This window comes from Prionailurus viverrinus, chromosome B3, assembly GCF_022837055.1.
Source record: "Prionailurus viverrinus isolate Anna chromosome B3, UM_Priviv_1.0, whole genome shotgun sequence".
Taxonomy (NCBI): Eukaryota; Metazoa; Chordata; class Mammalia; order Carnivora; family Felidae; genus Prionailurus; species Prionailurus viverrinus.
This window is the reverse complement of record NC_062566.1, coordinates 128055339-128083248: the sequence shown is the minus strand read 5'-3', so window position 1 is coordinate 128083248 and position 27910 is coordinate 128055339. Positions and strand designations below refer to the sequence as shown.

Sequence of the window (27910 nt, the reverse complement as noted above, 5' to 3'; positions counted from 1 at the left end):
AATTTATTGGTCAACTAGGACTTAGTCTGGGGCTAAGATTATTCCAGAATGAGCAGATTGTTCTTGTTAGATTTTGAAAACGTAGGTGCTATAGTAATTGTAAAGACTGATTCATGACCAGTCTGTCATGTGCTAACCAGTTCTCTTACCATTTTACTACATCTAGTATGGCCAGTGGTGGTGCCATGTGACTTGTCTTATTTTATCTGTGTTGCTTGTAGTTGTCTTCTTTTTGCCATATCTCTATATATACTTCTCTTCTAATTTATTCTTTAGTTGTATTTATTTTAGTACTACAGATTTATGTAGAAATTCATTTCACTGTCAGAAATCATATAGGAGGGGCACCTGACTGGCTCAGGCAGAAGAACATGCGACTTTTGATCTCAGGGTTGTAAGTTTGAGCCCCACGCTGGTGTAGAGATTACCTAAAAATAAAATCTTAAAAAAAATAATACAGGAATTTTAAGGTCACTTTTCCTTTTTTTTTCCCTCCCTACTGTGTCTCAAGTTAAAATGATAATGATAAAATTCTCCAGCTGTTAACTGTTTATTACAGGTTTAAATTATAAAATAAAATAATTATAAAATATTCTAGACTACTGCCAGTTTTAGCACAAGAAGCACATCTATAGCTTGGTCTATATTTTGAAACTTTTCCCAGTTGTCTTCCCAAAGGATGAAATGACTTTAAAATTTTATTTTGCTAGTTACTTCCCAACACTTTTTGTCACGTTTGTTCTTGAAATGAATATTATTGACAGTTTTCAAATCACTTATCACCAGTGAAGACCACTCACTGATGGACTATAGTTAGCTTGGTGCATTTTGTTACTTGATTCTGGTTTTCTTGTGCACATGAACCTCCACATTGAACAGCCTATGCCCATTGTTTGTATATTTTCTAGGTACAGAATTGAAGTTTTTTTTTTTTCCTAAACATGGTGAAAGTATCTCACAAGGTGATGATGAGACCAAATTACATAATGCATCTGAAATACTTTGAAGGGAGTACCATATTATATGGTTGCAGGTTAGAATGATAATTATTCATTGCTTCTAGGTATGACTTTTTTTTCTTTAGACACAATGAAAGGTGTAGTAGCTCTTTCCTTCAATTGTGGTAGGTGGTGTCCTTAAGAAAGGAAACTGACCAACTGTGACCAATAAGAACCTGGTGAGTGAGGAGAAGCCTGGCCTTAAAGCTTTCCCTCCCAAATGGTGGCTGAGCAGTGGACTCTGATGGATTGGGAAGGGGGGGGGTGGGGAGGGGAGAGAAAAGGGAAAACTGATCAAGCCTCACCGTAATCTAGTAAAAGTGGTTTTTAACAGCTCTGTATTTATGGTATAGAAATTGAATTTATTCAGGGTGCCTGGATGGCTAAATTGGTTAAGCTTTCGATTCTTGACTTAAGCTCAGGTCACGATCTCAGGGTTTGTGAAATTGATCCCCACATGGAGCTGAATGCTGACAGTGCAGAGCCTGCTTGGGATTCTCCCTCTCCTCTCTCTCTCTGTCTCAAAATAAATAAACATTAAAAAAAAGAAATTAAATAATTCAAGTCAAATTCTTGTTGGAAAAGCAGTTCAGACTGTCTGATCATTTTATGGTGGATCAGGGTTTTTTTTGTACCTTTACATGGGTTTAAGATACAACTTTTTAAGGTCAGGAAGGAATTACTACAAATCTACCTGTTGTCTGCTTATGTGTTTTCACATATACGGTCAATATTTCTCAAACCAGGCTGATTATCAGAATCCTTTAAAGAGCTTTTTGCCAATTTTTTAGACTTTTCCTTAGGTGCACTAAGTCAGAATCCTTTACATATAGTTGGAGCCCGGAAATCTTTTTAAAGTGCCCCAGATAATCCTGTTTGGGAAGCAAACTGCCAGTCTGTATCCTAAAACATGCATGACTAGAATTCTCAACAAATAAGCAATTTGAAAAATGAGTATAAACCCTCCCTTCAAAGCTGGTACCATAATTTTCTTAAGCATTGTGTAATATTTAGAAGCAGTAATTCCAAAAATATTAGAATGTATACAGAATATACACTAGAATATATACAGGACATAAAATATCCCTGTGTTTAAGTTACTAGAATTTGGTGAGTTTAACTTTCACAGACAGTATGATGATTCTATTCTGTAAGATTTCATGTTATGTCTCTGAATATAAAAATATTTATGGTTGTTTTACAAATACTGCATGGTTTAAGGGATAACATTAAGAGATGTTTTCAGAGAAAGGTGAAATTATCTGGGGGCACCTGGGTGGCTCAGTCAGTTGAGTGTCTGACTTTGGCTCAGGGCATGATCCCACAGTTCGTGAGTTCAAGCCCTGCATTGGGCTCTGTGCTGACAGCACGGAGACTGGAGCTTGCTTTTGAGTTCTGTGTCTCCCTCTGTCTCTCTGCCCCTCCCCTGCTCACGCTCTCTCTCTCTCTCTCTCAAAAATTAAAAAAAAAATGAAAAAAATTAAAAATTATCTGGAATAACAGTTCAAGATATCATAAATGTAAATTAAATGTATCTTTATTGTTTACTTAAGGGAAAAGTCAGATTTTTAGGTTTGCATTATAATAACTATTGTTTTATAATGCCTCATTGAATATGCAGGGAACTAACAAAATATATTTTGGATATAAATTAAGGAAAACATGGAATAATAAATTCTTAGAACTATTAAGAACTTACTGTTCAAGGCTTTTTCACACCTCAAAGAAATACAGGTTTCCTCTGCTATCTGAAAGTAGCATGTTCCTATGAAACCTTTTATAAGCCAGAATGACAAAGTGAAGAAGCAGTCACCATTCATTTATATGGAAAAATTTTTGTGCATTCCTAGATCCCAAAAATAACTTCTCTTTGCTTTTCTGAAGCAAAGAGAATAACTTCTCTGCTTTTCTGTGCTTGGGACACATCTTGCTAATGGATGCACAAGATAAATTAAGATATAAAGCACAAATGCTCCCAGTCACAGTTCAGAACTATGACAGCTTGATGCTAGGATGCTGAATGTAGTTCCAAGCAAGGAGCTTGGTGGAGCCACTCTCCCTGGTTGGGGTACATGCTCTGTAACAGCTTGCAGTAAAACAAACACTGAATGCTGTTTTGCTTCTTGCCTTTTTTGTAAAAGCTGAACTCCTTTTCGGATTTCTTCAGTTAGCGGAAACAGGTACTAGTGTAGGTCTTTTGTGAGAGAGAGGTGGTGTAATATGAACTTTCAAAAAGCGGGAGTACCTGTATTTATTGAGCATTAGTTTTGTGTAAAGGTCCTGTCTTAAGATAGTCAGAGTTTAAAGACACAGTCAATTAAAGAATTACTTAAAATACTGTGTGTACTAGGGGTAGCATTGGTGTACCTGTAATCTGGTATGCTCGTGGGGACATAACAGTTCACAGTGATGTTTCCTAGTGAATATATTACCTAAACTGGGTCTTTAAGGAAAACAGGAGGACATGTCATCAGAAGAAATGAGTGAAGGTGTAGCATTATGGAAATAGGTAATATCTTATGCAGTGGTCTCATGTTAAGAGAGAATATTTGAAAGAGTACTTGTACTCGCTATCTTTAGTTCTTTTTCTGCCATTCAGTCCTGGCTCTTCTCTGTTTCACTGTAGCAGCTCTTGTCAGGGTCACCAATGATGTCCACATTGCCACATTCAGTGGCTGGTTCTCTGTTCTCATCTTTTGATTTATCATCATCATTTGCCACAGTTGGTCACTCTCACCTCTTAAGACACTTTCTTCAGTGGCGTTTGGGACACATCTTAGTGTAGACATAGGTATTTCTTGGTTTACTTATTCTTTCAGCAAATATTTATTGAGTACCTGTTATTTGCTAGGGACTATTCTTTTTTTTTAATGTTTATTATTTTTGAGAGAGAGAGCACGAGCAGGGGAGGGGTGCGCGGGCGCACACACACACACACACACACACACACACACACACACACACAGAATCTGAAGCAGGCTCTAGGCTCTGAGCTGTCAGCAAAGAGCCCAACATGGGGCTTGAACCCAGGAACCATGAGATCATGACCTGAGCAGAAGTCAAACATTTAACCGACTGAGCCACCCAGGTGCCCCTAGGCTCTGTATTTTAACATTCTCAGGCAGTATGTGAACATATTAAAATTTGAAAAGCATGCTCTAGATCATTGGTTTTCAAAGTGTGTTCCTTTAACCAGCAGCATTAGCCTCACCTGAAAACTTGTTAGAACTACAGATTCTCAGGCTTCATTCTTACCTAATCAGGAACTTTAGGTAAGACTCAGCAGTCCATTTTAGTCACGTCCAGATGATACTGATGTAGTTTAAGTTTGAAAACACTGCTCTAGATTCCTGATTCTTAGCCCTGGCTGCATATTAGAATCATTTGGACAGTCAAAAAAACAAAGCAAACATAATAAAACCACCAATGACTGAATCTCATCCCTGCAAATTCTGATTAATTTGTTTAGGATAGCTCCGAAGTATAGTTTTTTTGTTGTTGTTTGCTTCTGTTTAAAAATTTTAAGCTTCCCAGATGATTCTAATACAACCAGAGTTGAAAACCACTGTTCTAAATATAGTAGTAATCCATGTTTAGCTGGTGGGCTAGGAAGTCAACCTGAAAAAAAGTTAAGGTCTGGTCAGATTTATTCACATACTATTATGTATCATATAACGATGTGGATAATTTGCTAGATACTGAAATCCCTTTAAAAACTTCAGACCTCTTCACTCTTACCATTACTATTTAACATAGTGCTAGAAGTCTTAGCCACAGCAATCAGACAACAGAAAGAAACAGAAAGCATCCAGGTGGGCAGGGAAGGAGTCAAACTTTGACTATTTGGAGACAACGTGATACTCTATATAGAAAACCCAAAAGACTCCATCAAAAAATTGCTAAAACTAATAGTTGAATTCAGCAAAGTTGCAAGATATAAAATCAGTTTGCAGAAATCTGTTACATTTCAATAAATCAATAACAAAGTAGCAGAAAAAGAAATCAAGGAATTGATCCCATTTGCAGTTGCACCAAAAACAGTAATACCTAGGAATAAACCTAACTAAAGAGGTAAAAGATCTGTACTCTGCATTCAGCAAAGTCGCAGGATATAAACTCAATGTACAGAAATCTGTGGCATTTCTATACATCAATAATGAAGCAGCAGGAAGAGAAATCAAGGAATTTATCCCATTTACAGTTGCACCAAGACCCATAAAATACCTAGGAATAAACTTAACCAGAGAGATAAAAGATCTGTACGCTGAAAAATAAAGAAAGCTTATGAAAGAATAGAAGACACAAAGGAATGGAAAAACATTCCAGGCTCATGGGTTGGAAGAATAAATATTGTTCATATGCCAATACTACCCAATGCAATTCCTATTAAAATAACTCCAGCATTCTTCACTAGAATTCACCAGAATTCTTCACAGAGCTAGAACAAAAATTTTTTAAATTTGTATGGAACCAGAAAAGACTCGGAATAGCCAAAATTATGTTAAAAAGAAAACTAAAGCTGGAGGCATCTCAATTCTGGACTTAAAGCTGTATTACAAAACTGTAATCATCAACACAGTATGGTACTGGCAGAAAAACAGACACATAGATCAATGGAACAAAATAGAGAACCCAGAAATGGACCCACAATGTATGGCCAACTAATCTTTGACAAAGCAGGAAGGAATATCCAATGGAAAAAGGCAGTCTCTTTAGCAAATGGTGTCAGGGAAAACTGGATGGAAATGTGCAGAGGAATGAAAATGGATCGCTGTCTTACACCATATGCAAAAATAAATTGAAAATGGATGAAAGACCTATGTATGAGAAAAGAAACTACCAAAACCCTAGAGGAGAACACAGGCAACAACTTCTTTAACCTCGTCTGGAACAACTTCTTACTAGACACGTCACTGAAGTCAAGGGAAACAAAAGCAAACATGAAGCATTGGGACTTCCTCAAGATAAAAAGCCTCTGCACAGCAAAGGAAACAGTCAACAAAACCAAAAGGTAGCCTATGGAATAGAAGATCTTTGTAAATGACATATTGGATAAAGGTTTAGCATCCAAGACCTATAAAGAACTTATCAAATTCAACACCCAGAAAACAAATAACCCAGTTAAGAAATGGGCAGAAGACATCAATAGACAATTTTCCAAAGAAGACATCCAGATGGCCAACAGACACATGAAAAGATGCTCGACACCACTCATCATCAGGGAAATACAAATCAAAACCACAAGGAGATACACCTCATACCTGTAAGAGTGACTGAAATTAACTCAAGAAACAGCAGGTGTTGGTGAGGATGAAGAGAAAGGGGAACTCTCTTACACTGTTGGTAGAAATCCAAACTGGTGCAGACCCTCTGGAGAACAGTGTGGAGTTTCCTCAAAGTTAAAGATAGAACTACCCTATGATCCAGCAATTGCACTATTAAGTATTTATACAAAGGATACAAAAATACATATTTGAAGGGGCATTTGCACCCGATTGTTTATAGCAGCATGATCAACAATAGCCAAACTATGGAAAGAGCCCAAGAGTCCACTGACTGATGGATAAAGAAGATGTGGCATATATATAAAATGGAATATTACTCAGCCATTGAAAGAATGAAATCTTGCCATTTGCGATGATATGGAGCTAGAATGCATTATGCTAAGTGAAATAAGTCAGTCAGAGAAAGAGAAATAACATATGACTTAAGTCATGTGTAATTTAAGAAACAAAATAGATGAGGGGTGCCTGGGTGGCTCAGTTGGTTAAGCGTCCAACTTCGACTGAGGTCATGATCTCACGGCTCATGGGTCTGAGTCCCGCATCAGGCTCTGTGCTGACAGCTCAGAGCCTGGAGCCTGCTTCAGATTTCTGTATCTCCCTCTCCCCCTCCCCTGTTCATGCTCTGTCTCTCAAAAATAAATAACATTAAAAAAAAAAAAAACAGATGAACAAATGGGAAGGCGGGGAAGAGGAGAGAGGAAAACAAACCACAAGAGACCCTTAGAGGACTACAGTAGAGAACGAACTGACAGTTGATGGAGCAAAGTGGGTGGGAGATGGACTAGATGGTGATGGTTATTAAGGAGGTCACTTGTGATGAGCACTGGGTGTTGTATGTAAGTGATGAATCCACTGAATTCTCCTGAAACCAATATTGCACTGTATGTTAACCAAAATTTAAATTAAAAAACAAAAGAAAACAAAAAACCTCCTGACTTGTTGCCTAAGGACATCCCATGCTGGACTGCATAAATCTCTATGTTTGGAGATTACCAAAAAAAAAAAAAAAAAAAAAAAAAGCAATCCTCAGTATGGTTTTCTGTTTATTGATGGATCTGGTCAGTATCATCAGGGACTTAAAACATTAAAAGGAAGATATCATACATCATCAGTTCAGAAAAATGCTCACTCACTGGGGACCTGAAAGCTTTACTTAATGGGCAAAGTTATGTGCATCCTGGATGTATCAAGATGATGTATCAGATGGTGATTTCAACAGACTCCAGGAACAGTTGCAGTGGGTCTGCCTGAGTAATTTGGGCCATGGAAAGACCAAGATTGTCCATTAATAAATTCCATTTTGGAGTCAGAATCTGCACTCAGAAATAAACCAAATATGTTAATATTTGATAGGACATATAAATACATCAAAAGGACAGATCAGGGGCGCCTGGGTGGCTCAGTCGGTTGCGCGTCCGACTTCAGCTCAGGTCACGATCTCACGGTCCGTGAGTTCGAGCCCCGCGTCGGGCTCTGGGCTGATGGCTCAGAGCCTGGAGCCTGCTTCCGATTCTGTGTCTCCCTCTCTCTCTGCCCCTCCCCCGTTCATGCTCTGTCTCTGTCTCAAAAAAAAAAAAACGTTAAAAAAAAAAAAGGGGGGCACCTGGGTGGCACAGTCGGTTAAGCGTCCGACTTCAGCCAGGTCACGATCTCGAGGTCCGTGAGTTCGAGCCCCGCGTCCGGCTCTGGGCTGATGGCTCAGAGCCTGGAGCCTGTTTCCGATTCTGTGTTTCCCTCTCTCTCTGCCCCTCCCCCGTTCATGCTCTGTCTCTCTCTGTCCCAAAAATAAATAAACGTTGAAAAAAAATTAAAAAAAAAAAAAAAAAAGGACAGATCATCCCTACCCTGTGAAATTCTAAAGTGGATGTATTTGCATAGACAGTTCAGATAGCACAATAGGTACATGTCCAGTCAGAAAAGTAGTGGAATGCTGTGTTTTGAAGGGCTTCAGACCACATGTTGCTGTTAACCAAGCATAAAGCAGCCACTAAAGAGCGGTCAGACTGGCTTCACTCTGTAAGGCCAGCAAGTTCTGCATTGTGTCTCAGTATGGATCAGTATTCTGAGACAGCATAGCACACTGGCAAGGGGTTACACCTAACCAGCATAAACAAGCTGCTTTGGTTACTGTGGTATCTGTTCTAATTACAGGTAGATCATGACATCACCATATTGGCCAAAGACTGCAAGAATGGGTACAAAGGCCTTCATAGCTCCTGGATTTCCTATCTAAAGTATTACCATCTGTTGGCCAGTGTAATTTAAAGGTGAATTGGATTGTTAAAACGTCAAGTGAAATACAGTGCCTGTCTTAAGACACTGGCATGCATATCCATCTGAGGTAGTAAGCATAGGGGAAAAACACTAACTTCTTGGTGTTGGTTGAGTACTAGAATGAGGGGATAGGCATGGGACAAAATATTGGAGTCCATACGCAGGCTCAATTCATTATAACACCACAAAATTCTTAATTTATTTTTCTTCTGGGATGGACAGCTCATAATGTTGGATTGGCAAACAGGAAGTTCTGATTGTAGGAGTTGTTAACTCAGATTTCACTCTAAAAGTTACCTTGTTATTCACAACTGGGGGGAGAATATCTGGTTTTACTTTAATCCAGAGGCTGGGGAAAATAGGGATAAAGCAGAGAGACAGATGGGACATGAAGTGAGAATTCTGGATTATAACATTGCTATGGATGGATGGTGTCAACATCTTGACGGAGCCCAAAAAAGGGAGAGATCATTGTCATGGATGCTTAAAAGCATGGAATATGAGGCAAAACAGAGAGTACCTGATTGAAATTAAAGAACCAGAAATAAATTGTTGGCAAGAGAAGTGTACATAGCCTATTCCCCAAATCAGAAGAACTGAGCTGCGCAGCTTCCTTGTCAAGGAAATGCTCCTGCTCTTCCTGTGAATCATGTACCTAGTTCACCTCCAACAAAGAGGACAACCATTTTCTGCTTCAAATCCATTGGAATCTCTTTTCAATTCTGTGGGAGACTGACTTTCTTAGGAGATACAGTACTAGACACCACTGCCTCCGGTGGGGAAGCTCTCATTACATATTTATTTCAGTCTGTGGAGCATAATTAAAATTGCCACAGGCAGTTGCTCGTAAGAATTTTTCAGTTTTTGCTTGGAATGATGTTGCTCGTGATATTATTTAAATTAGCCACAAGATGATGATGTAACCAAGTCTAACCACCTCAGTGTCCATATTTTTACAGGTGGTTGATCAGGGTGCAAGGCATAATACCCAACCAGGAATGGAAAGTGAAAGGCCATTCTAAGTCTTGTAACATAGGTGATGACTAACTACAGACTCTATAGATTAGTCATCATTACTTGGTTGCAGTGTGACTTTTCTAATTATTAGTTAACTTGTGGACAATATTATTTAGCAAAGGTGGCACTACTAGCATGGTAAGAAATATTACCGGTAACCTGGATGTTAGATTCAGATGGCATGCACTTGGAAAGGGTAATATTTGTAACCCCGAAGAGACTGTGTAAGAGAGTGAGGGTGACTTGATAAGGAGTATGAGAGGGGCACCTGGGTGGCTTAGTTGGTTAAACATCCAACTCTTGATGTCGGCTCAGGTCAGGATCTCACAGGTTGTGAGAGCAAGCCCTTTGTTGGGCTCTATACTTAGTGTGGAGCCTGCTTGGGATTCTCTCCCTCTGCCTCCCTCCCTCCCTCCCTCTCCCTGTCTCCCTCTCCCTGTCTCCCTCCCTCTCCCTGTCTCCCTCCCTCTCCTCTCTCCTTTCTCCTTTCTCCTTTCTCCTTTCTTCTCTCTCCTTCTGCCCCTCCCCTGCTCACACACACTTTCTGTCACTCTCAAAATAATAAACTTAAAAAATCAGAGTATGAGAGGCTTGGTAGGCACCCCCCTCAACGAGTTGTTGTTATGTTTTTAAAATTAGTGATATACACTATAGAATACGATTATAAGAAATTGAAAGGTGTAGAAAAATATTTACCCACATCTTGTAATCTGGAGATAATACTACTGTGTTTTATTATTTTTTTTAAGTTTATTTTGACAGAGGGAGAGAGCGAGCCAACGAGAGGCAAAGGGAGAGAGAGAATCCCAAGCAGGCTCCATGTTGTCAGTGCAGAGCCCAACGTATGGCTTGATCCCAGGAACTGTGAGATTGTGACCTGAGCCAAAATCAAGAGTCAGATGCTCAACTGACTGAGGCATCCAGGTGCCCCTAATATGTGTTTTAAATTGGCACCCCAATTTATTTCTGGTTCTTTAATTTCAATCAGGTACTCTCTGTTTTGCCTCATATTCCATGCTTTTAAGCATCCATGACAATGATCTCTCCCTTTTTTGGGCTCCGTCAAGATGTTGACACCATCCATCCATAGCAATGTTATAATCCAGAATTCTCACTTCATGTCCCATCTGTCTCTCTGCTTTATCCCTATTTTCCCCAGCCTCTGGATTAAAGTAAAACCAGATATTCTCCCCCCAGTTGTGAATAACAAGGTAACTTTTAGAGTGAAATCTGAGTTAACAACTCCTACAATCAGAACTTCCTGTTTGCCAATCCAACATTATGAGCTGTCCATCCCAGAAGAAAAATAAATTAAGAATTTTGTGGTGTTATAAGCCTTTTTTTTTTTTTTTTTTTTTTTTTTTTTTGGTAAGCTCTATGCTCAATGTGGGGCTTAAACTCATGACCCCGAGATCAAAAGTCACATGTTGTACTGACTGAGCCAGCCAGGTGCCCCTTCTTTTAAGCCTTTTAGATACATATATTCCTTTTTAAAAAGTCTTTGTGTTTTTAGAGCAGTTTTAGGTTTGCATCAAAATTGAAAGGAAGGTACAAATTTCTCATATATTATTCCCTGCCCCACACATGCATAGCCTCCCCAATATCCACATCACTCACCAGAATGGTACACTTTTTTTTTATTTTAAAAAAATTTTTTTTTCAACGTTTTTTGTTTATTTTTGGGACAGAGAGAGACAGAGCATGAACGGGGGAGGGGCAGAGAGAGAGGGAGACACAGAATCGGAAACAGGCTCCAGGCTCTGAGCCATCAGCCCAGAGCCTGACGCGGGGCTCGAACTCCCGGACCGTGAGATCGTGACCTGGCTGAAGTCGGACGCTTAACCGACTGCGCCACCCAGGCGCCCCAGTTTTTTTTGTTGTTGTTGTTTTTTTTAAATTTTTTTTTCAACGTTTTTTGTTTATTTTTGGGACAGAGAGAGACAGAGCATGAACGGGGGAGGGGCAGAGAGAGAGGGAGACACAGAATCGGAAACAGGCTCCAGGCTCTGAGCCATCAGCCCAGAGCCTGCAGAATGGTACACTTTTTACCGAGGATGAATATACATTGACACATCATAATCACCCTAAATCCATGGTTTACCTTAGGGTTCACTCTTGGTGTTATATATTCAATGGGTTTGGACAAAAATGTACAGTGACATCCGTCATTATAATAACATATTTTCACTGCCGTAAAAATCCTCTGTGCTCTGCCTGTTCACTCCCTAGCTCTACCACGCACAACAGGTAACGTTTTGCCTTTTCCAGAATGTCATGTAGTTGGAATCATACAGTATGTAACCTTTTCAGATGGACTTCTGTCATTTAGTAATATGCATTTAAGTCTCCTTCATGTGTTTTCATGGCTTGATAGCTCATTTCTTTTTAGTGCTAAATATTCCATTGTCTGGACGTACCATTTATCCATCCACCTACTGAAGGACATCTTCCAAGCTTTGGCAACAGTGAATAAAGCTCCTGCAAACATCTATGTGTAGGTGTTTGGGTAGACAAAAGTTTTTAACTATTTTGGGTAAACACTAAGGAACACAATTGCTGGATTATATGTCAACAGTATATTTAGTTTTGTAAGAAACCATCAAACTGTCTTCCAAAGTTGTACAATTTTTGCATTCCCACCAGCAATGTATGAAAGTCTCTGTTGCTCATCCTCCTCAGCATTTGGTATTGTCAGCGTTCTGGATTTTGGCCATTCTAATAGACATGTAGTGGTGTCTTGTGATTTGCATTTCCCTGATGACATGATGTGAAGCATCTTTTCATATGCTTATTTGCCATCTGTATATCTTCGTTGATGAGGGGTATGTTAAGGTCTATGGCCTACCTTCTCTGACAGCACCGAGTCTGCTTTGGATTCTCTCCTTCCCTCTCTTTCTGAACCTCTACCCTGCTCACGTGCTCTTTCTCTCTCAAAATAAATGAATAAACTTAAGGGGGAAAAAAAGGTCTTTAGCCTAATTAGTAATTGAGTTATTTTCTTATTGTTGAATTTTAAGAGGTCTTTGTTTTAGATAACAGTTCTTATCAGATGTGTCTTTTGCAAATGTTTTCTCCCCATCTGTGGCTTGTCTTCACATATTTTTGACATTGTCTTTCACAGAGCAGAAGTTTTTTATTTTAAGTAAGTCCAGTTTATCAATTATTACTTCATCTATCACGTATATGGTGTTGTATCTAAAAAGGCATCACCATAACTGAGGTCATCTAGGTATTTTCCCATGTTTTTTTCTAGTAATTTTATGGTTTTATGTTCTGTATTTAGGTCTATTATCCATTTTAAGTTAATTTTTGTGAAGGATGTAAGGTCTTTGTTTAGATTCACTTTTTGCATTTAGTTGTCCATTTGTTCTAGCGTTATTTGTTGAACAGACTTTCTTTTTATATTGTTTTGCTTTTGCTCCTTTCTCAAATACCAGTTGATTATATTTATGAGGGTCTGTTTCTGAGCTGTCTCATCTATAAGTGTTTTTGAGTTCCACTATATGTTCAGCAATATACTAGGCAATATGTGGAATACAACTTAACTGTAATATTGACTCCAAGAATACTAGGAAAATACTCATGCTTTCTTTCTCATTAAGAAAATTGGAGGGTACCTGGGTGGCTCAGTTGGTTAAACGTCTTTCAGCTCATGGTTTGTGAGTTCGAGCCCCATGCTGGGCTCTGTGCTAACAGTGTGAAGCCAGCTGGGATTCTGTTACTTCCTCTCTCTCTGCCCCTCCCCTGCTCACCCTCTCTGTCTCTCTGTCTCTCTCTCAAAATAAATAAACTTAAAAAAAAATTTTTTAAAAAGAAAGAAAAAAAAATTGGAGCCGGTCTGGACTGAGAATCCAGATTCAGGCTCTGGCCTACAGCTCTTTCATTCAGATGTTTCCACCTGTGCAGTTGCAGATTTCCAACATCTTTTTTCAGATCCATGACAAGGTTATTCTAGCAGAGAAAGAACACTGCATTGGGAGACAACCTGGGTTCTAGTCCTGACTATCATTAACTAGTACGGAAACATTAACCAGAAGATATTGAAGCTGGAGAACTTGTTGTGGAGTTCACATTTTTTGTAGGCAGCTGCACAGCCTGGGTCAAAGAACATTAGCACAGTGGAGTCATGTATTTTCATCTGCTTACCTGGTATGCCCAGCTCAGCTCTAAGCCCAGCTCTAAGCTGGCAAACAGACCCACTCATTGGGGCGGCTTTATCTCAATATAGATAGGCTTCTAGTAACAATAAAGGTGGTTCAGGTTTCTGTCCCTTATATTATGTGGTCTGAGATGAAAGTACCTGCAGCCATGAGTAGAAATCCATTTTTAGTGTTTTGTCATTTACAGATTCTTTATTTTTTAATGCTACACTCCAGGCAATAAATCTTTGTGAGGAGGGAAAGTTCCTTAGCTGTTTAGTAATGCTGATGAATTTGATTGCTTGGAAATTAGGATATGAACAGTGAATTAAGGATGTGAGATTGTTAAAAGTAGTCTAAGGTTAATTACTTATGGGGGTGTTAGTTGGTACAAATAGGAGTTGTGATTATGGTAGATATTCCAGAATAAATCTACATTGTCACTTCAAAAAAAAAAAAATTGGAACCATCAGAACTGTCAGATTTTACCTACCCATCAGCAGTACATCCCGCTCCTATCTCATAGTAATCTCTCCATGTGTGAATGAGATCCTGCTCCAGATCTCATTGCCTGCTCCAGAGTTTCTCCCTGGTCACCTATATCAGTATTGTTGATGATTCTTCTAAGTTGATTCCTGTTAGCACATAAAATATGCTTAAAAGATAGTCTTTTCAAGAAACAATATTAAAGACAAATGAATATCCACATGGGGAAAAAAATGAACCTCACCATATACAAAATGTAAGTCAAATTAGGTTATATACCTTAAACACCAAAGGTAACACTATAAAATTTCTATTAAAAAAGTATAGGAAATAGGGCATAAAAAGGATAACGTAAGGAAAATTATAAATAAATAATACAAAATTGTAATAAAATTAGTGTAAATAAATAATATAGAATTAAAACTTTAGACTTCCAGGTAACTGAAGACAGTGGTGGGTATGTAGTAAGTAACCTTCCAGAGTGTCATCCCCAAATAATTCAAAATCACTTCACAAGTATGCAGTTTCTATGCAAAGCCCTAGCCTTGCCATTACTTAAGCAGAGAATACCAAAACTGTAAAATAACTGTAAGTAAAAAGAGAAAAACAAATTCTACCTACAGTTTTATAAGCTCTTTCCTCCTTATCACTGAGCTCTGAGCAGGGAGCACCTTAACGAAAAACAAACAAAAAACAACAAAAACCTATGAAAGCAGTATCTTGATTGAATACTGTAAGAATAAAAACAAAAAGGACTATAGATAATGCTATAACCTAGTTAGTAAAATTGTTTCCTACAGGGCTAGCAATTTGAAACAACTTTGTGTATATCATACTTAAATAGACTTGAGGTTATGAAAGACTAATTTCTCACTCTTGGAAGAAGTTATACATAAAGGAAGAAGTCTTCAGTGAACCCTGTGGTTTTGGATTAGAATCAGATGTATCAATATGAACTCATGGTTTTTAGATATATACACCCAAAGATACATAATATAGCCATGTGTATATACATGGGTTAGTACACTACATATATTTCTCAGCTCTGTCTGCAGCCTAGAAGGAATACCACTCCAATAACAATGGCCACCTCTGCTGCCCAGATCTTGTTCTCTAAATACCATTTGCCAATAAAAGGCTTCCTAGAGAAGCAGTTAATTACAGGGCTGGAGCAGGAAAAATGCTAGATGAGCCTGGAATATATTGTGGTTCCTCAAAGTAGGTCAATGCAAAACAGATGTTGGCTTGTTGAAAAAATAAGGGAGCCAACCTGAAGGATCTCCTGAAGGTCAAAGATGCAACAATTTGAGCTACAAGATAAATAATGATAGTATTGAATTTTAACCCATCGAATAAAACAGGACTATCAAACAGCAGACCCTGGGCTAAATATGGCCTGCCGTCTATTTTTGTAAATAAAGTTTTATTGGAAAACAGACATGACTATTTGTTTTTGCAGCCTTTTTTTTTTTTTAATAATCCCTCTAAGGAACCCTTTTAGGTATTTTTTTCTTAATTGCCCCAACCCACCACAAAATTTTATTACCACAGATATACTATATATCAATTTATGTACCATATATGTATCTATACTTTCTTCATAAAAAGAGTAAGACCTTCACACCCACAAGAACCAGTTCTTAACCCCATGGAAGTGATGTTGCTCCCAATGAGAATGCATGGTTTACATATCATCAGTGGCTGATTTGGAATTATAACCATAAAGTTGAGTAGCTGTAACAGAGGTTGTATGGCAGGCAAAGCTTAAAGTATTTACTGTCACTTTACAGAAAAAAAAATTGTTATTAAAATACCCATGGGGGCATCTGGGTGGTTCAGTTGGTTAAGCATCTGGCTCTTGATTTCGGCTCAGCCCATGATCTCACAGTTTGTGGGTTCGAGCCCCACATTGGGCTCTATGCCGACAGCACAGAACCTGGTTGGGGTTCTCTGTCTCCGTCTTTCTCTGCCCTTCCCCTGTTTACTCTCTATTTCTCTGTCTCAAAAATGAATAAACATTTTTTAAAAATCTTAAAATTCCCATGAATTCAACTGTATAAACAATGGATTAAATAAAAGAGAGGGGTGCCTGGGTGGTTTAGTTGGTTGAGCATCTGACCTTTGATTTCCACTCAGGTCATGATCTTGCGGTTCGTGGGGTGGAGCCCTGAGTTGGGCTCTGTGCTGATAGTACGGTGGAGCCTGCTTGGGATTCTTTCTTTCTCTCTCTGCCTCTACCCTGCTTTCACGTGCACTCTCTCTCTCAAAATAAATAAATAAACTTTAAATAAGAGAGAAAATATAGTTCTTCCTATGGCCAAAATAAAGACAAGAATTAAGTGTTTGTGAGGATGTGAAGAAAAAAGAACTTTTGTGCACTATTGGTGGGAGCATAAATTAGTATAGCCACTGTGAAAACAGTATGGAAGATTCCTCAAAAAATTAAAAATAGAAATACCATATGATCCAGTAATTCCAGTAGTAGGTATTTACCCAAAGAAAACAAAAATTCTAAGAGATATACAAAACCCTATGTTTATTACAGCATTATTTACAGTAGCCAGTATGGAAGTAACCTAAGTGTCCATTGATAGATGAATGGATAAGGAAGATGTAGTATATTTACACACACACACACAGACTATACTATACAGCTATAAAAAAGGATGAGATCTTGCTACTTGCAGAAACATGGATGGACCTAGAGGGTATTATGCTTTTTTTTTTTTTTTTTTTTAATGTTTGCTTATTTTTGCCAGAGAGAGAGTCAGAACATGAACAGGGGAGGGGCAGAGAGAGAGGGAGACACAGAATCTGAAGCAGGCTCCAGGCTCTGAGCTGTCAGCACAGGGCCCAACGTGGGGCTTGAACTCACCAACCTTGAGATCATGACCTGAGCTGAAACCAAGAGTTGGATGCTTAACTGACTGAGCCACCCAGGTGTTATGCTAAGTGAAATAAATCAGACTGAGAAAGACAAATACCATATGATTTCACTCATGTGAAACATAAAAAACAAAGCAAATGAACAAAAAGCAGAACCAGACCTAAAAATACAGAGAATAAACTGATGGTTGCCAAAGGAAAAAGAGGTAGGGGGGTAGGCATACTAGGTGAGAGGGAATGAGGGATACAGGCTTCCAGTTATGGATAAGTCATGGGAATAAAAGACACAGTATAGGGAATATAGCCAATGATACTATAATAGTGTTGTATGGTGACAGATGGTAGCTACACTTGTGGTGAGCATAGCATAACATATAGAGAAGTTGAAACACTATGTTGTACACTTGAAACTAATGTAACATTGTATGTCAACTATACTCAAAAAATTAAAAATTAAAATTAAAAAATTTTCCTTACGGTAGAATTCCAATCAATAAATGTAGAAGAAAAGAGGAAATAGGATCGCATAAGGCAAATAGTACAGTAGCAACTGTTTCAGGCAAGACCTAGCAGTGGATGCTAAAATTAGTGAATGAACGTTTGAGGAGAAACAGGATCTGCATGGAGTCAAAGCATCTCCCTTAAAATACATATTGACAACAAAGAGAAGCTTTGTAGTAACCTTACAGTGAAAAAATGTGGCAAGCACCAGCTTATCTAAGGAATTGAGGTAAACATCATCAGTAATAATGCATATTGACATCTTTGATATGATGAACTAAGAAGAACAAATACAATTTTTGTGGTATACTTGCCAAAAATGCATGATCTCACTCCAATTATGGAAAAATGTGTTACAAATCCAAATTGAAGGACATTTTACAAAATAAGTGATTAGTACTCTTCAAAAGTATAGCATCATATATTCTCTCTCCCTCTCTCCCTCTCTCAAAATAAATAAACATTTTTTAAAAAAGACTTTAGGAGCACCTGGGTGGCTCGGTCGGTTAGGCGTCCGAGTTCGGCTCAGGTCATGATCTCACGGTGCGTGAGTTCGAGTCCCACGTCGGGCTCTGTGCTGACAGCTCAGAGCCTGGAGCCTGGTTCGGATTCTGTGTCTCCCTCTCTCTCTGCCCCTCCCCCGCTCATGCTCTGTCTCTCTCTGTCTCAGAAATAAATAAACGTTAAAAAAAAATTTAAAAAGACTTTAAAAAAAGGGGCGCCTGGGTGGCTCATTCAGTTGAGCATCCAACTCTTGGTTTCTGCTCGGGTCATGGTCTCACTGTTCATGGGATGGAGCTTCAGATTGGGCTCTGTGCTGATAGCACAGAACCTGCTTGGGACTCACTCTCTCCCTCTCTCTTCCCCTCCCCTACTGGCTTGCACTCACGTGTGTGCGTTCTCTGTCTCTCAAAATAAATAAACATTAAAAAAAAAAAAAGACTTTCAAAAGTATACCATCATGAAAGACAAAGAAACTGTTACAGAGATTGAAGTTGCTAATGAGAATTAAATGCAACTATCCTACCCTGGATAGGATCTTGAAACAGAAAAACTTCAGTGAGAAAACTGGTGAATTTTGAATAAGTAGTTTAGAGGGGGTACTAATGTTAATTTCCTCTTTCTTATTGTACCAAGATTATACTAGAGCAGTGGGGTGAGGGATTTAAGAGAACTGTTTATACTATTTTTGCAACTTTTTGATGAATCTAATTAGTCTAAAATAAAAAGTCTCAACAATTTTTAAATCTTTTGGGGCACCTGGGTGGCTCAGTCGGTTAGACATCCGACTTCAGCTCAGGTCATGATCTCGCGGTTTGTGGGTTCAAGCACCGTGTGGGGCTCTGTGCAGACAGCTAGGAGCCTGGAGCCTGCCTTGGGTTCTGTGTCTCCCTTTCTCTCTGCTCCTACCCCACTCATGCTCTCGCTCTGTCTCTCAAAAATAAATAAACATTAACAAAAAATTTTTAAAAATTAAAATCTTTTGCTGTTTAAAAGATACCATTAAGAAAATGAAGACAGTCCCCAAACTGGGAAACACAGTTCCAAAACATATGTCTGAGAAAAGAATTGTATCCAGAATATATCAAGAACTCTTACAATGCAGTAATAGGACAACAGACCAATTAAAAAATAGGCCAAATGCTTTTTGCCCAGAGTCCGACCCAATTGTAGGAAGAGCACGACAGTGTCCAGAAGCTCATACTCTGGACTTTCTAGTCATAGTACGACGAAGTAGAGCCCCTGGGAGATTGAGAGTTGGGGGAGTTTATGGAGAGCAGGGAGATCTCATAAAGTTACATTTGATGTCCTAGACTCTTACGCTGCACATGGTTGGAACTAATTAGAAACAGCGTATCAAAGGCTTTGAAAACTGAACTATAATCATCCAGCTTCCAAATTGGCCCCTGTGGTGTGTACATGTGGTAATACTACAAAGGCTTTAAAAATTAAACTAACATTGGGACCATAGGAGAACTGGGACATGTGCCCTGAACCTAACCAGAGTGCTTGCCTGCTGAAACACAGCATTCTCTAGAGGATTTTAACAGGGCCCAGGGTTTATAGCACAGTATTCCAAATGTCCAGGATATAATCCAAAATGATCACACAAAAAATTAGGAAATTCTTAAGAACTTATAAAAGACAGTAGTTATCAGCCCCACAATGAAGTAAGTGTTGGAATTATCAAAGAATTTAGAGCAGTTGTTATAACTATATGCCGTGAAGTAAACGGGAATGTTCTTGAAACAAATGAAATGTTTTAAGTTCTCAGCAAGGAAATAGAAGCTGTAGAAAAATGGAATATTTTTGGTGAAGTTTTGGGGTTGTGGGGGTCTGGAGCCAATGACCAAGAAAGAATTCTTGAGACTTCTTTGGTGCAAAAAGGTGATTTTATTAAAGCACGGGGACAGGACTCTGGGCAGGAAGTACGCACTGCAAGTGTGGGAGGTGACCGTTTTATGTGGGGGGAGGTAGGAGATAAAGTCAAGAGGGAGTTTCCAAAGAGACTTTCACGTGCTAAAGACTTACTAGAGGCCTAGCTATTGTCAAACTAAGGTTGTTTTTCCCTCTAGCAAAGCATTAACATTAAGATAGTAGGGAGTTCCTGGACTTTAGGACATTGATGGGATTGATTGCCTTTTTCTGGTAAACTGTTGGAGACTTATTTGTTTTTTGTCATTTCCTGTTTTTGGGTAGCTGGGAGCTACTAATCAATTTAGGAAGTAATGTCATTTTAACAAAATTGCAGTATTACAATATTATATATAACATGTTGTAATTATATTACAGTGTATCTTTCCATTTATTTAGATCTTTTAAAAATGAATGATGTTTTGTACTTTTCAGTGTACAAATCTTGTACTTTTTTGCTAAATTTATTCCCAAATGTTTTGTTGTTTTTGATGCTATCATAAGTGAAATTGTTTTCTTAACTTAATTTTCAGATTGTTCATTGCTAGTGTATAGAAATATAATTGATATATTGACCTTATATCCTACCACATTGCTTATTAACTCTACTTGGGATTTATTTTGTTGTTTGTGGATTCCTTAGGATTTTCTTTATACGAGATAATATCATCTATAAGTAGAGATAGTTTTACTTCTTCCTTTTGTTTCTTGTTCTTGCCTAATTGTCCTGTTCAGAATATCCAGTATCATGTTGAATGGAAGTGACAAGAGGTGACATCCTTGTCTCCTTCCTGTACTTAGAGGGGAAACTTTCAGGCTTTCACCATTAAATGCGATAATAGCTGTGGGTTTTCATAGATTCCCCTTTATCAAGTTGAGTAAGTTCTCTTTAATTCATAGTTTGTTGTGTATTTTTATCACAAAAGGGGTTGGGTTTTTGTCATATGCGTCTTCTGTGTCTATTGAGATTAATGTATATGGGTTTGTATTTGTTTTACTTTTCTATTTTTTTTAGGATTGATTTTTATTCTATTACTATGATATATTGGTTGACTTTTATATGTTGAGCCAACCTTCCATTCCTACTTATCTTCCCTCCCTCTGGTTACTCATTTAGTATTCCCTGACTTGATGAATACCATCTAAGCCATCCAGATGCTCAAGCCAGAAGCCCAAGAGTCATCTTAGACCTTTCTTTCCCCCCCACTCACTACATCCAATCAGTTGATCCTGTCCTAATACCCTCCTAACTTTTCCCACTTTCAACTCATCCTTGACTCTGAGGCCAGGAGTGATTTTTTTTCTCCTAAAGATGAATCTCATAACCTAAATCTATTTGTAGAAAAATTTATGAAGGAGAAATTTGTATTTACTTCGTGCCTCCTGCTGATGTACATAAACCATTACCAACTGTTTGGTCTTTGTCTTGTTTTTAAAGACTCAGACTACTTTCTGTGAACTATGGGTGACTTTTCTGTTTTTTGAAATGATATTTGTGCTATAGTAACCAAAACTATGGTATTGGTATAAAAACAGACACATAGATCAGTGACGCAAAATTGAGAGCCCAGGAATAAACCCACACGTGTATGGACATTTAGTTTATGGCAGTGGAGCCAAGAGCATAAAATGGAGAAAGGACAGTCTCTTCAAAAGATAGTGTTGGGAAAACTGGACAGCCACATGCGAAAGAATGAAACTAGACCACTATCTTATAGTATACCCCAAAATTAACTCAAAATGGATTTAAAACTTGAACGTAAGACCTGAAACCATAAAGCTTCTAGAAGAAAACAGGTGGCAAGATCCTTGACATCAGTCTTAGCAGTGTATTTGTGGATCTAACTCCAAAGATAAGGGAATCAAAGGCAAAAGTAAACAAATTGAGGGACACTTGGGTGGCTCAGTTGGTTAAGTGTCTGACTTTGGCTCAGGTCATGATCTTGTGGTTTGTGACTTCCAGCCTGCATCGGGCTCTGTGCTGACAGCTTGGAGCCTGGAGCCTGCTTAGGATTCTGTGTCTCCTCTCTCTCTGCCCCTTCCCTGCTAGTGTGCGCGCTCTCTCTCTCTCTCTCTCTGTCTCAAAAATAAATAAACCTTAAAAAAAAAAACATATTGAAATACATCAAACTAAAAAGCCTCTGCATAGTGAAAGAAACCATCATCAAAAGGAAAAGGCAACCTACTAAATGGGAGAAGATATTTGCAAATTACATATTTGCCAAGGGGTTAATATCCAAAATATATTAAAAAATTCCTACAACTTAACAAAAAACAGCCCGAATAAAAAAATGACCAGAGGATCTGCATAGACATTTTTCTAAAGGAGACCTATAAATGGCTAACAGACACATGAAAACATGTTCAGCATCACTAATTATTAGGGAAATGCAAACCAAAACTATAATAAGATATCACCTCATATGGGTTAGATTGGCTGTCATCAAAATGACAAGAAATAACAAGTGTTGGAGAGGGTGTGGAGAAACAGGAGCCCTCATATGTAAATAAAACCCTGGGAATATAAATTAGTGCAGCTGCTGTGTAAAACACTATGGTTATTCCTCAAAAAGTTGAGAATAGAGCTGCCATACTATCCAACAGTCCCACTACTGGACATTTATCTGAACATGAAAACATTACTACAAGAAGATATATGCAGCCTGATGTTCATTACAACATTATTTACAATAGTCAAGATATGGAAACAACCTAAATATGCATCAGTGGATGAATGGATAAAGAAGGTGTGGTATATAGACATTATGGAATACTATTCAGCCATAAAAAAGAATGAAATCAGATGTTGACAGCATGGATGGACCATGAGGGTATTAAGTGAACTAAGTCAGAAGGAGAAAGTAAAAAATAGTATTACTTCACTCATATGTGGAATCTAAAAAAATAAAATATAACAAATAAAAACAAACTCATAGACACAGATTGGTGGTTACTACAAGGGTAGGCAGTTGAGGGGTGGGTGAAGTGGGTGAAGGGAGTCAAATGTATGGTAATAGATGATAACTAGACTTTTGGAGGTGATCACTTTCAGATGAACACAGATATTTAATTAAAATGTTATATAATTAAAACTTATATACCAATTTTACTTCAATTAAAAATGGGGTTTATAATTTATTACCATAGGAGTGTTACTAAGTGCTATTTTTGGATGCTAAGATTTTGTGTAATGTCATGTAATAAAAGAGTAAAATAGGAGAGAGGGCTTAAAAACAGATGAATACCAAAAGAGAAAGTGGCATGTGGTAAGGCTGCTACTAATTTGTTGCTGTGGTGCAATTGATCCATTGTGAGAATTCTTTTCTTGCAAAGTTTACACACATTATATCATATTACAGAGATTTTGAAGTCTATCATCATCTGGTCATAACATACATATACTAGTCAAGTAATAACTCAGTATGGATTTTTGTAGAAGTTATTTTATTTTATTTAAAAAATTTTTTAATATTTATTTTTGAAAGAGAAGGAACATGAGCAGGGGAGGGGCAGAGAGAGAGGGAGACACAGAATCAGAGGCAGGCTCCAGGCTCTGAGCTGTCAGCACAGAGTTCTGAAGCGGGGCTCGAACTCAACAAACTGTGAGATCTTGACCCGAGCTGAGGTTTGACACTTAACCAACTGAGCCACCCAGGCGCCCCTAGAAGTTACTTGAATTTTTTTTTTTTTGACATTTACTTGTTTTTGAGAGACAGAGTGAGACAGAGCATGAGCGAGGGAGGGGTAGAGAGAGAAGGAGACACAGAATCCCAAGGAGGCTCCAGGCTCCGAGCAAGCATTCAGCACAGAGCCTGACGCAAGGGGCTCGACCTCACAAACCGTGAGATCATGACCTGAGCTGAAGTCGGACACTTAACTGACTGAGCCACCCAGGCACCCCCACTAGAAGTTATTTTAAATCCAAATTATATTAAATGGATAAAGTCTAAATTTTGCATTTGTATATATAAAGTTTATGTATATCAAATATAAAAGCTCTATAAACAGTTTTAAGCCAGTTTATTTATTTATTTTGCAGCCTTGCATTGCATCCTGAACGAGTATTGGTAGCAACGGGACAAGTTGGGAAAGAGCCTTATATCTGTGTTTGGGATTCATACACTGTGCAGACCATATCAATTCTAAAGGATGCTCATACACATGGTATAGCTTGTTTAGCATTCGACTTAGACGGGCAGGTATGTGATTTTTTTTCTCTTTTTCTAAACTACATCTTATAAACGTGTACTATGAGAAATGATTACAAATCTATAAATATTAAATTGGAAAGCAATTGATGAAAAGTACCTGTTTGTTCAAGGGTGGAGGTACATTGGGTGGATAGTTGATGAATATAAGAAAAATAAGAACAATAAGTGGTCTTTATTTCACATATCACAAACTTTTTAATTGAATTAATACTATTATAAAAGCCAAAGAGATTCTGACTCAGTAGAATATTACCTAATTGTCCTAGAAATTTTACATATAACTTTTCCAGGTAGTGTATGTTGATAAGACAGATGAAAGATGTCTTAGGAAGACATCTTGGGAAAACTAAGTTTCTCTAAGTAGAGCTGTATACATTTTAATTTTCAGTTATTTTAAAGGTTTCTGTTGAAGTTACATTTTTTATTGAAAATAAGGAGGTTGTTCCTATAAGAGCTATTTTTATACAAAATCAAAGTTGAAAACAAAGGATATAATTAGCAGTTCCCAAATTATCATCTACTTCTTAGTGAATGATTATTTTAAAAAATTAAACAGGCCAAGAACTTTTTTATGGTGTTTTCATGGAACTTGTTATACCTAAAACATATTTAAGAAGTGGCAAGAAGTTGAATTTTGCAGGTATGGTTAATTTGTAGTCTTTAACAGTTTTATGTTAAAATTAGACTTTAACAGTCATTTTAACTTTTAGAAAGATTTTAGTTGCCTGCTTTTCAGTTCATAAAATTAATTTTATAGGTTGAGATTTTATAAAAACAGATCACATTGTGTTTTGTTCTCTTGAAAATGACAGATACTTTATTTATAACTAAGGAATAGCTTCTTTGAGTAGCATAGATTAATATGCCTTTCTGTTAAGAGTCTGTTAAGAGATCTTTAAGACTTAATTGGAACCTTTCATTTGGGGAAAAATGTGCTTCTAGGTTTAATATTAGTATTGTAGCAGTGATTGGCAATTACAGAACCTTAATTCATGTCCTGTTTTGCTATTTTTCAAGTCCCTTACTGTCCTCATATCAATTTTATTTTCTTTTTTAAAAGGAAGAGAATTACTCTTAACCTATCTCTTGGGAGATTAAATTTTATGAAACAAACGTACATGGATTTTTTTTTTAGTCATTTACTAAAGGTGTTATGAAGTCCACGATGTATTAACTATAAGTATCTGTATTCTTTCAACATAGATGTTTTCTTCCTAATTTTGAAATTGCTCTTTCTAAATGTTATGTGTTGCATTGCTGAGGAATTTCTTTTGTGTATATAAGGAGAAGTCATGCCCATAGCTCTTCCTAGTTGAAAGCCTTTAATTTTGCTTATTTTGTAGAACTTATAAGAAAAGCCTTTGGTACATGTATTTTATTATCACAAATCTTCATGAGAATGTGTTACTTAAAAGTTTAAGCTTATAAAAAACATAATAATAGCTAAAAGTTACTGAGCACATACTAAGTACCAGGCATTGTGCTGAGCCTGCATTATCTTATTTAATCCTCACAGCAACCCTATGAAATAGATACTATTATTATCTCTATTTTACAGATAAAGAAACTGAGACTTAGAGAGGTTAAATAACTTGCCCCAGGTTACACAGCTAGTAAATGGAGCCAGAGCGGAAACCCAGGTCAGTCACACTCCAAAGCTCATGTTTTTAATCACAATGCTCTCCTGCCTCCCAAACATGGAACTTAGGAAGTAGTTATTTATATTTCAGAAGAAATTCAGCCATCTTAAATACAATTAAAGCTTATAAGGAACTGCTGCCGACTGAAGATTAAGTTAAGAAGAGTGTCTCTGAAATTCTATTGAGAAAATGCCTTAGTTAAAAAATATATTTGAGAATATATTCACTAATATCTGAACTGTTTATGACCTATCAACTAGGAAATAATTGTGATTTTTGCATTTTATAATAGTGCTCTATTAAGATTTATCCAATGAATTTCCCTGTTAACAGTAATGCTGAATATTATTTGCCCAGAGGCTTTCTTCTAAATGGACTGAAAATCCACTCTGACACCAGAAGTCTGCCTTACTGAGAATAATTAGGGCCTGAAAAGTCTGTTTCTATAACGCACATCAAACAGGGACTAAAATTTCTAAGTGGGAGGAAGGGAAATTTGATACTTTATCTTGCAAATACAACAGTACACTGCAAAAACATTTCTCATGTTGAACAAAATCTAAGCTGTAGTTACGGCTCTGGTGATTTACAGAATGAACTAAGAATAAAGCATTAGTTTTTAACTTAATTTTGTCAATTATATGATGGTACAAAATAAAAGGCTTTAGTGTACCTTAGCCTTTTGGCACATGATTATCAAGAGAGTAATTTTTGCAAAAATATTAGGGGAGTTCACTGGTTTTTCCAAGTGCCTTTTAGCAGTCTCTTGCTAACTTGACATATCTCAAGTGCCTATTGTATTATTCTTGAGTTTTTTTCTATTTCTCTGCCAGATCCTAATTTCTCATGATTTTATGTAGATTTTACCAGTATTTATTCCATCAAGTCCTGCCTCCCTTGCAAAATTTGTGATTTTACTTTGTGACATTGTGATCATTAGTTCTTGTGTAATGAACATTGAGACCACAAGGACCCACATACTAACATCTTTTAAGTATAATTGTTTGTTATTTGAATATGGTTTACAGTTGCAGGAACTCATGGGATGCGTCTCGCTGTGTCTATTAGGATAGTTTTCTTATTTGAGCATTGAGTGCACTAGAATCTTTTAATAAATCCAGTTCAGTTAATGGACACAACTAAGATTTTGTTGGGATCAAGGAGAAATTCGAGAAGCTGGTTTTCTTTTTCCCTTTCTGACTTTTACTTCTTAATTAAAGGTGCCTTTCCTTCTGTCTGCTTCTTAAATGTCAGTGTTCTTTAGGAATCTGTGGCCTTCTTTTCTTTTTACTTATTCTCTCTAGGCGATCATCTAGAGCCATGATTTTAATGTCCATGTCAGTTAACAATGAGGCCCCAGCTTCTCTCCTCAACTCCAGATACCGCCCCCCATCCCTGCCAAATGTCATACAAATATACTATGTATGATACCTTTAAAACTGAATCTCTCTTTATTCCAACTCTCTTAAAAGACAAAGTTGACCCTTTCTCTGGCTTTGGCCTGCTTCTCCAGCCTTGTCTCTGGCCACTTTCCAGTTGGCTCTCCTCCCCTCAGCTACCCTGAATTAGGCTTTTTCCTGAAGGCGCCATGATCTCTCTAATCTTGCTGTCCTTTGGTCTGAAAGGCACTTTCTCTTACTTTTCTACCCAACTCTTACATGGTTAAAGCGTTACTTTTACTGGAAAACTTTATCTTCTTCCTCACCTACCCAGGCTGGGTAAATGTGAGAAAACATGATACAGTAAAAAATGATAGAAAGCTAGGAGAGGAAGCAGTATGGGCTTGGTTATTTCTCTCTTATCCTCTCTGCTGTTGCTTAACCTGTGCTGAGGGAGGTTTTGATTTTGGCCATGTTAAGTTTATCAGGGCTACAGAGGAAGTGCTCCCAGATCTCCTTTTTTTTCACTGTCTGTACAGAGCTGGATGCTTCGAGGCTCTATGGAGATACATGGAGTTTTAAAGCTTTTGGCCCATTGTGGTTTGCTGTGTGTGTAGGATGAGCCAAGTCAGAAGAAGCATCAATAGAATGGGCAGTCCCCCTCTGACTATTCCTCACT

The 27910-nt window shown here is 37.7% G+C and overlaps 1 protein-coding gene across 11 annotated transcripts in view; it reads left to right on the top strand.

Annotated features, from left to right (window-relative positions):
• EML5 (EMAP like 5) overlaps positions 1 to 27910 on the top strand; it is a 181322-nt gene that overhangs the window by 2484 nt on the left and 150928 nt on the right. For all 11 annotated transcript variants that reach the window (XR_007152815.1, XR_007152816.1, XM_047861738.1 and 8 more), the window contains exon 2: positions 24041 to 24200. Coding sequence is in view for 9 of the 11 variants with exons in the window: in XM_047861738.1 (XP_047717694.1) it covers positions 24041 to 24200 (160 nt within the window). In the remaining 2 variants the exon portion in view is untranslated. The remainder of the gene's footprint in view (positions 1 to 24040; positions 24201 to 27910) is intronic.